This window comes from Colletes latitarsis, chromosome 9 (assembly GCF_051014445.1).
Source record: "Colletes latitarsis isolate SP2378_abdomen chromosome 9, iyColLati1, whole genome shotgun sequence".
NCBI lineage: Eukaryota > Metazoa > Arthropoda > Insecta > Hymenoptera > Colletidae > Colletes > Colletes latitarsis.
The window spans coordinates 18,675,466-18,683,483 of record NC_135142.1 but is presented as its reverse complement, the minus strand read 5'-3'; the positions used below and the strand labels follow the sequence as shown (position 1 = coordinate 18,683,483).

At 28.3% G+C, this 8,018-nt stretch overlaps 5 protein-coding genes across 7 annotated transcripts; 2 read left to right on the top strand and 3 right to left on the bottom strand.

The window, feature by feature from the left end:
* Positions 1–413: 413 nt before the first annotated feature.
* LOC143345925 (replication protein A 32 kDa subunit) lies at positions 414–1,784 on the bottom strand. Its single transcript, XM_076773545.1, has 2 exons — positions 1,379–1,784; positions 414–1,255 (listed from the first exon to the last, which is right to left on the bottom strand). Exons 1-2 carry the CDS (start codon positions 1,638–1,640, stop codon positions 771–773), a joined length of 747 nt encoding a protein of 248 aa, XP_076629660.1. The 5' UTR covers positions 1,641–1,784; the 3' UTR covers positions 414–770.
* A 674-nt stretch (positions 1,785–2,458) lies between these two features.
* Positions 2,459–3,072, top strand: LOC143345688 (U6 snRNA-associated Sm-like protein LSm6). The gene is made up of 3 exons (XM_076773060.1): positions 2,459–2,587; positions 2,696–2,786; positions 2,868–3,072. The coding sequence occupies exons 2-3, from the start codon at positions 2,696–2,698 to the stop codon at positions 3,014–3,016; spliced, it is 240 nt and encodes a 79-aa protein (XP_076629175.1). The 5' UTR covers positions 2,459–2,587; the 3' UTR covers positions 3,017–3,072.
* A 105-nt stretch (positions 3,073–3,177) lies between these two features.
* Ndufv3 (NADH:ubiquinone oxidoreductase subunit V3) lies at positions 3,178–4,420 on the bottom strand. Its single transcript, XM_076773059.1, has 3 exons — positions 4,181–4,420; positions 3,955–4,066; positions 3,178–3,594 (listed from the first exon to the last, which is right to left on the bottom strand). Exons 1-3 carry the CDS (start codon positions 4,214–4,216, stop codon positions 3,449–3,451), a joined length of 294 nt encoding a protein of 97 aa, XP_076629174.1. The 5' UTR covers positions 4,217–4,420; the 3' UTR covers positions 3,178–3,448.
* Positions 4,421–4,952: 532 nt separating this feature from the next.
* Hspc300 (haematopoietic stem/progenitor cell protein 300) lies at positions 4,953–6,283 on the top strand. 3 transcript variants are annotated; one of them, XM_076773061.1, is made up of 4 exons: positions 4,953–5,218; positions 5,440–5,606; positions 5,950–6,032; positions 6,162–6,283. In XM_076773061.1, the coding sequence occupies exons 2-4, from the start codon at positions 5,486–5,488 to the stop codon at positions 6,186–6,188; spliced, it is 231 nt and encodes a 76-aa protein (XP_076629176.1). In that variant the 5' UTR covers positions 4,953–5,218; positions 5,440–5,485; the 3' UTR covers positions 6,189–6,283. The 3 variants fall into 3 exon arrangements, with proteins under 3 accessions (XP_076629176.1, XP_076629178.1, XP_076629177.1); XM_076773062.1 differs by lacking the exon at positions 4,953–5,218 and adding an exon at positions 5,278–5,295; XM_076773063.1 differs by lacking the exon at positions 4,953–5,218 and having other exon boundaries at positions 5,235–5,567.
* On the bottom strand, positions 6,279–7,947 carry LOC143345685 (uncharacterized). Its single transcript, XM_076773058.1, has 3 exons — positions 7,765–7,947; positions 6,760–7,032; positions 6,279–6,542 (listed from the first exon to the last, which is right to left on the bottom strand). Exons 1-3 carry the CDS (start codon positions 7,790–7,792, stop codon positions 6,364–6,366), a joined length of 480 nt encoding a protein of 159 aa, XP_076629173.1. The 5' UTR covers positions 7,793–7,947; the 3' UTR covers positions 6,279–6,363.
* Between the last annotated feature and the right edge of the window lie 71 nt (positions 7,948–8,018).

Sequence of the window (8,018 nt, the reverse complement as noted above, 5' to 3'; positions counted from 1 at the left end):
AGTACATTGGTAAAAATTTTTGAACTTTCCCCACGACTCCGTTAGATTCGGTTAGATGCTAAGGAAATTCGTCGTTAGTAGTGTCGCCGTCGATACACTCAATTATGTCAAATCTGGCCATACTGTTAGGGAGGGTTTTAAAATGTACTTTTTCATAAAAAGAAATTTTTGAAATTTTTCTCGATTAAAATACTTTCCTTTTTTACATTCCAGTAAATAAAAATAATAAAAACAATTTCCCAAAGAACAGCAAACTGTTCCTACTACATCTACTTAACCATTTCATATCCTTGTTTTTAACAAATTACTATATTTAATTTATATATTGTTAAAAAGTAGCACAATAAGGGAAAAAAAATTTTATTTCAAATATTCTATCATTTTTCATAATAAATATATGAAGATGAAACATATTTAATACTTAAATATATATGCTATTTAATCAATTACACTCATGTTGAAAAAAAAAATATAGTACAAAACCAACCTATGTTTACATGAACAAATGTACATATACATATATATTTACATCATAATGAATGTTAGTATTCTTGAGGATACAAGAGTATGCAAATGAAAACAAAACAACAAAATTAAATATTTATCTTCGATGTGATTTCAAAATAAATATATAAAAAATGTATTAGTACTATCTTATTATATGTATAATTTTTTATTACAAAATAAATCTACATGTTAAACTTAATATTGATACTGTTAATTCATTGAATGAAATAAAAAAATATGATTTACCATGGTAATACATAAATTTAAGTTGTTTTAAAATGATCATCTGTACTTGTTGTATATATGTGACCTTCGGAAACAAGGAAATCTAATATACCATCTACTTCTGTTAACATTTTTCTTGGTACTTGGGTTTTAATATCACATCTTTCAATGCCAGATTCGGTAGCATTTTGTGCATGAATAATTTTATAAACTAATGTTTGCTCTTTCGTCATTCCATAATAAGGAGTATCTTCGCTTGGTCCTTCATTTGTATCATTCTTTTGATTGTTTTCTAACTCATTTTTCAGCATTGCTTCAGCTTTTAACATAAGAAAAGTAACTTCAAGTAGATGAGTTGTTAACTCATTCAAATTTACTAATGGTCTTAGTTTCAAAATAAGCATGTGTCGTTTCTCATTCTGTTCTCTGAGCAAGCCAATAACGTTAACATATATGTTTGTCTGCATAAGAAGACCCGATGCTTTTTTATCTGCTTCTAACCATTTCAGCGCAGTTATTGTACCTGAATAAGACAAGACAACAAGACTTTCCATACATTCTTTCCAAGATTTCCATATATTCTTAATAAACAATAAATATAAAATACAAATGTCTAAAATACAAAAATCGATATGTTAAATCGAACCTGTCTGATCTTCTACGTCATATGCCATTTTTGTTGCAGTTTCCTCGAAGTTTCGTATTATTCCAACAATCGAAAACATGCGTGTAGGAATATCCCAGATTCTTATATCCTCGACTGTAGGGTAAGTGAGTAAATGTCGTATCATGACAGAAGCAATAGTTTGCACTCTTCGAAATTTTACGTCACTTTGCGAAGCTTTCTTACTATTATCCATAAATCCGCCTTCAAAACTCCCACTATTATCTAAATTAGTCGACCACATGACAGTATTTAATTGATTCGAACTTAATCTTGTAAAAATTCAAATGTCTTCAGGTATTTTCGCTACGAGAAACGATGTGAGACTAGCACAATATTACGCGAAATCAAAAAGAATCTGCGCGTGAATGTCGCCAGGTGTACTACAACCGCGAATAATGGTTTACACTATGAGAGGAAAGTTTCAGCGCCAGTTTACTTTTCATAGCGATAACGATAGATTGCGCTAATAGATATAACTATAGATATGTAGGTTGTAACCTACGTATAGGAATACGGGACCTAGGAAATAACTACACATGTGGCTTTGCGGTTAGGATTCTTTATTCGCCTGTCTTTCAGGCTAGCTTGGAGTCCAAGCCTTGGAGACGACTATCTCGCGAGGACCAGGGAGTGTCTAGAGACAAATCCTCTAGAGCACTCCGATCTCCATCTTGACGATTGGCATCGGCGTCAACTACGCCATCTGCGTTAGTAACTAGGGAGTTACTTTATGCTCCCTACAGATAAAATTAAGGATATCTCGTTGCATGTTTTAATAGGGAAATTCTGAATCGAAAGGGGGTTCGTGCATTTCGTGTCCATAGATTGTTGAAGTATCTGCTCGCAAAGTGTACGGATATTTTAAAATAAATGAAAACAAGATATGTGAAATAAATTTGTTTTTATTCTGTAACAACAATGTATTTTATTAATATTTCTAACATAGTTTATTCTCTTATCAATACAAATGTACATATTTATGATTTAATTGTAAAATTATTACTTCTGAAAGATTCACCAGATTTGTGAAAATTTACCAACGATAGGACATTTCTTGTCAGCTGTTGGTTACTGTTTATGACACAGGTTACTTATAAATGTGAAACGATAGTGCATTGTTCTAAATTTCATAAACAACAAATATAAAACAAAAATAAAACACTGTATACAAAAGTTAACAAATGCGAGGTACAAGCTAACTTTCATTAAAAGAAATATATTTTAACCTTTATAGAAATTCACCTAATAAACATAATAAATAAACATTTACATTTTATACTGCATATTTATTTACAGATGAGTCGAAAAGAAGCATTATCTCAATTTATTCAACAGATCCATGGCCGTCCTGTTGTTGTAAAGTTAAATAGTGGCATAGATTATAGAGGTGATATTTGTATTTAATTCTTAAACAAATTACAATAATATGTGAAATATTTTTTTGATTAATGTTCTTTAAATTTAATAGGTGTTTTAGCATGTCTTGATGGTTATATGAATATTGCACTTGAACAAACGGAAGAATATGTGAACGGTCAATTAAAAGACAAATATGGTGATGCTTTTATACGTGGTAATAATGTATTATATATCAGCACACAAAAACGTAAAACTTAAGTAAAAATAAATGTATAATTTGTATCATGTTTTAATTTAAATCTTTATTCACCAAATTTGTATTTCACTAGATGTTTGCACATTGCAAGCACTATCTTCAGCTTGTGTACCTTTAACTTCTTCCAATTTCTGTTTTTTACTTTACTCTTTCATTTCCTTAGTCTTACGAATCTTCTCTGAATAGCTTGTTAATTATTTTTTTCTATACATTCTTTTGTCTCATCGTTTAACTGTTGTGAAAAAAATTTTTCTTGAATAGATTGGGAGTTTTTATTAGTGATTTCTAGAAATAGTTTATCAAATAAAGCCTCAGTTGCATTGTATATTAATGATTATTGATTAATAACTTGTTTTTGTCATTTTTCTATTTAATTTAATTTATTCTAATCTGTTATGTAAATCTTCACAAACGAAAACATTAAAATAGTCTATTTATCGATTAAAAGGTACTTTATTAGAAGGTGCTGGTAATCTATGTTTTGCTAATTCTACTTCTGCTTCTCCAAAACTGTCTACGTGATAACAAAAATATTCTGGATTTTTGTATTCTTTATCCTTGGCAGCACCAGGACCTACAGCTGTAAAATAAAGTTTTTTTTAAATTCTATAGTGCACAAAATTTAAATTTAAATTGTAAGATAAATTATAATTATTCAATATAGGATTCCCACAAGTTATTACAAATTGTGGAACATCAAAATAGTGCAAAAATGATATTAGAAATTATTTAAGTTACTGAACAATATAAATAGCTAATTACAATTTAGAATTACGCTGATAAAAGAAATATTCCTCAGAGTTTGTAGATTAAATCATTTCATTTTGAAAGTATGTTTATATAACATTAATATTTATTTACAAAATTGAAAAGTTAAATAAATTAATAACAACTGTTACTTATTGAATAATTATCAAATAATAATATATTCATGTCTTACGTGCATTTGGAACTTTAACACATTTGTCACTCAATCCAAGAACGTTTGGATTCATTGCAGATTGCTTGCTTGTTTTTGTACATAAAAATCGTAATTGCGTTAATTCTCCTTTCTAAAATAATTAATTTATCATTTTTAAAGCAATAGAACAATTTAATAAGAGGAAAATAAAATATTTAAAATATTTTTGTAAAAACATTAACTCATTGATAATTGTTATGCATACCTGTGTTAAAATTTTATTTAAAATTAGACGTAACATTTTGTTATGAAATTAGTAGTGCAACTATATGCTCAAAATGATAGCTATTCTGGATATTTATATAACAATATATCTGTAACGTCAATTCAAGATTGTACGCCAGTAGTAACTATGATCAAAATCGAGCATCGCTAACAGTGTTACTAGATGGCAAGTTTTGATTTTGACGACGCGTGTAGGGAACAGTTGTGCTCTCTACCAGTGATCACAAATCACTGTAAAAAATCACCGATTGAAAACAAATGTAATTCACAAATCACAAGTAGCAGTTCTAGCCTAATACTAGAGCTGTAATACAGTTCATACAGTTGACCCACTTCATATCGATTCTTTTGATTTTCGTGCCACCAATGTAGCCATGTTGTTGGTCATATTTGTGAGAAATTTTGAAAAGCTTTAATGTCTAGCAATAACACTAACTATAAAAGGATCGATACAAAGCACTAATTTCATGGAAAGAGATTATAAATTTTATTGTACATAGATATAATAGTTACTTATAAATAGGATACTAGAAACACAACTAAACAAATTTAGTTTAATATATCAAATAAGTTATTTGTATATAGAATTAACATTTTGTATTCATATATAAATTCGAAATCAATTCGTGTGTCTTTAATTCCACATTAGAATGTTTTCTTTTCAGATTTCGTAATCTTCATGGTAATTCTATTGTCCTTATATAAATGTTCTTGATTGAATTGTTGGGTGCATCCACATGAACCTCCGACAACATAAAAATTGGGAGAGTGGATCAACTGTATAAACTGTGCTGATGATTCTAACGACGCGTGTAAAGAACAGTCATGTTCTCTTTCATTAATCAGAAGAAATCATGAAAAATTATGAATCGCCGTAATTGGAAACGAACGTAATCGAATTACTTGTACATAACACTGCTACCGCCTAGCGTTACTGTTACTACCACTAACAGTAGCTGATGTTGGTGATTTTTCCCTTAGACGGCACGAATTATTGTAGATGATTGTATAAAATCAGGTGTGTTTGCATGTACTCCTTTAGAATATGCATCAATTGATCATTTGGCCGCTAAAGTTTTGTGTGTGACCTATACAGTAATCATGATTTTGAATTTTATGTTTGGAAGAATCTGTTTTTCAACTAGAGAATTAAAATTTAAAGAGCGCAATGACAACTGTTGATAAATATTATGTTCTGTGTTATAATTATTTTGACATTTAATACATACATATTTTCAGAAATAACATATCGCATCAGTTGCACTGCTTAAACATAGTGACAAAAATGGCCGCTGTACATCGGGAAGCTATACAAAAGCAAATTCAACAAGATTGGGCAAATCGAGAATATATCGAAGTTATAACTGGTAGTATTAAGAAAATAACCGAGTTTCTTAATTCCTTTGGTAATTCGATTAAATTATTAGGTGAAGCATCTGGATATAAAATCTGCTATTTTTGCATTTTGTTTTGTGATTTAAGAATTTTTTCCAGATTATATTGATTAGAATGTTTAGATAATAATTAGAATTTTCCTAAAGAAATGGAGATGAACAGAATTAAAATAAACCTTCAAATTTGTAAAGTAATTTGAATGTTCGAATATAAGTCCTCAAATTTAGTAAAATTTACAAAAACTTGCAGAATATATAGAAACTTAAATTTTTAATGGAAATAGAAATAGCAGAATTCAATTTCAGATGTTAGTCATACATTAAAGTAATAAAACTACATACTTTATTTCATTAGATATGTCCTGCAGATCACGGATAGCTTTTCTTAATGAAAAACTCACTACACTTGAAAGAAGAATAGAGTATCTTGAAGCATGTGTAAGTTACTATTCATAATTTAATTGTATAATGTGAATATCAAATTTATAAACATGACGTATTTTATGTTAATAAACTTATGTGCATTTATAATATAACTGTAATTTATGAGTATAATTACTTGCACAGGTTACAAAAGGAGAAACATTAACGTAAATTAAATATTGGCGAAACAACTATTTTTAGTTTCAAAATTTTTGTATGTATTGGAATTATATAGTAATAAATAAACATTAAAGACAATAATTGTATATATTATATTTTAATCATGAATTCTATAGTATTACAAATAAACTAGTACAATATTCCATTGATTGTTTTGATAATCATCCTAGTCATAGTGTTGCACAATGCTAGAAGGCTCTTTACGAAATACTTTAAATTCAGGACGTTCTTTTGATCTTAATCCCTTAGTGGTTACTGCGCAAAATGCAAGCAGCATCGTCAGTTGGAAAGAAATAACGAAGGGAGTTTTGAGTGTATTATGAATTAACGGACCAGTAGCAATTGCTGAAAATAAAATTATCTATATAATACACATTATTTTTAGTCTGATGAAAAATTAATCATTATATGAAGCGATAGAAAGTTAGATTAATTGAAGAGATGGTAGTCCTATATTCAACAGATTCCTGAATCAAAACTTGTCAGATAATAAGTAGATCAATGGACAATGAATATATTAATTATATGTAATACGATATATATGGGGAATATATTTACATACCACCAATAATATAATTTCCTAAATCATCTGTTTGTCTTAAACGCGTTGATATGTATATAGCAGATGTCAGATATATAGCTCCAAAATTTATTGGTACCATTGTACGTGCCATACAGAAGAGAGATTCACGTATTGTCTTACATCGGGTAATCAAATATACATCATACAACGCTGTTGCTAGAGATACTTTTAAAGTTATAGTTGTGGTAGCTTTAAGTTTTTGAAAAGGATCCGTTCCTTCTGGTTTAGCAAAATAACGAGGTTTCACTTTTGCTAAAACAGAAATATGTTTTATTTTTTATATATGAATTATTTTAATAAGAATTATAAACAGCCTCAAAAACATATTTTATTAATAATATAAATAACATTCTTATCTAACAATGCTTTGTAATTATACAATTTGTTTGAATGCAATGACAATACAGGTTTTGCATATCAAATTCAACTTTTTCTAAAAACTTGTTTTCTTAAGCTCTTGTAATAAAAATACAATTGAATAATTTTATTGTATATAATACAAAAATGTATATGAATTACTTATTTAATAAGCAATTAGATATGGCATTCATAATTATGTACAAGTATAATATGAGAATTATACAGTTGATGATAATTTCATATGCTTGTTCATATACCAACTATGACAATTTGTGGAGGTAATAATTGCAAGACTCATCAATTGCATCTACCAAATGGTTATAATTTGAAGGATCAGCTAGCATATAATTTGATTTTCGATAAAACCTTTTCCACGGGATTAGAATAAACAAAAAGTTGAATTTAAAGTGTAAAACCTATATAATTAAAAATTTTCTATATAACAAAACAAATATTGATATTAAATATAATATACACCATAGACCTAATTCACAGAATTCCAAGTTTATTAAATTAATTAATTTACTATCTGTTTTACAACTTATATTATTTAGGAATATTTCATTATTATATAACTTTAATCAATTTTAACATAGATTTGTAACTAAGTTATTCGATTCATACCGGGTGGCTGAAATCTTGACAAATACATATTTTCACGATATAATATTAAAAACTGAATAAATCACGTATACAATTTTATTATTATTAAAAGTATTAATCCAAAATAGGCACAAACATGAACACTATCCTTAAAAAACAATACTGTTCACGTAGAGACGATAGAATCATCGGTTTTATGTTTCACCTCTACTTTCATGCGCAGGAGGGATGCGCACTTGCCCAATCACTGGTCTAAAGAGTGTTACCAGACGGCA

Bases quoted from the DNA above. Each gene is read 5' to 3' on its own strand.
- LOC143345925 (XM_076773545.1), bottom strand. From the start codon at position 1,640: ATGTGGTCGACTAATTTAGATAATAGTGGGAGTTTTGAAGGCGGATTT. The intron at 1,256-1,378 runs GTTCGATTTAAC...TGTCTTATTCAG, and splicing joins TGACGTAGAAGATCAGACAG to GTACAATAACTGCGCTGAAA.
- LOC143345685 (XM_076773058.1), bottom strand. From the start codon at position 7,792: ATGTATTTGTCAAGATTTCAGCCACCCG. The intron at 7,033-7,764 runs GTATGAATCGAA...TTTCTGTTTTAG, and splicing joins GTCAAGATTTCAGCCACCCG to CAAAAGTGAAACCTCGTTAT. The intron at 6,543-6,759 runs GTATGTAAATAT...TTTTATTTTCAG, and splicing joins AGGAAATTATATTATTGGTG to CAATTGCTACTGGTCCGTTA.
- Hspc300 (XM_076773061.1), top strand. From the start codon at position 5,486: ATGGCCGCTGTACATCGGGAAGCTATACAAAAGCAAATTCAACAAGAT. The intron at 5,607-5,949 runs GTAATTCGATTA...TTATTTCATTAG, and splicing joins CGAGTTTCTTAATTCCTTTG to ATATGTCCTGCAGATCACGG. The intron at 6,033-6,161 runs GTAAGTTACTAT...TTACTTGCACAG, and splicing joins TAGAGTATCTTGAAGCATGT to GTTACAAAAGGAGAAACATT.
- Ndufv3 (XM_076773059.1), bottom strand. From the start codon at position 4,216: ATGTTACGTCTAATTTTAAATAAAATTTTAACACAG. The intron at 4,067-4,180 runs GTATGCATAACA...TAATTATTTTAG, and splicing joins TAAATAAAATTTTAACACAG to AAAGGAGAATTAACGCAATT. The intron at 3,595-3,954 runs GTAAGACATGAA...TTTATTTTACAG, and splicing joins TGTTAAAGTTCCAAATGCAC to CTGTAGGTCCTGGTGCTGCC.
- LOC143345688 (XM_076773060.1), top strand. From the start codon at position 2,696: ATGAGTCGAAAAGAAGCATTATCTCAATTTATTCAACAGATCCATGGC. The intron at 2,787-2,867 runs GTGATATTTGTA...TAAATTTAATAG, and splicing joins TAGTGGCATAGATTATAGAG to GTGTTTTAGCATGTCTTGAT.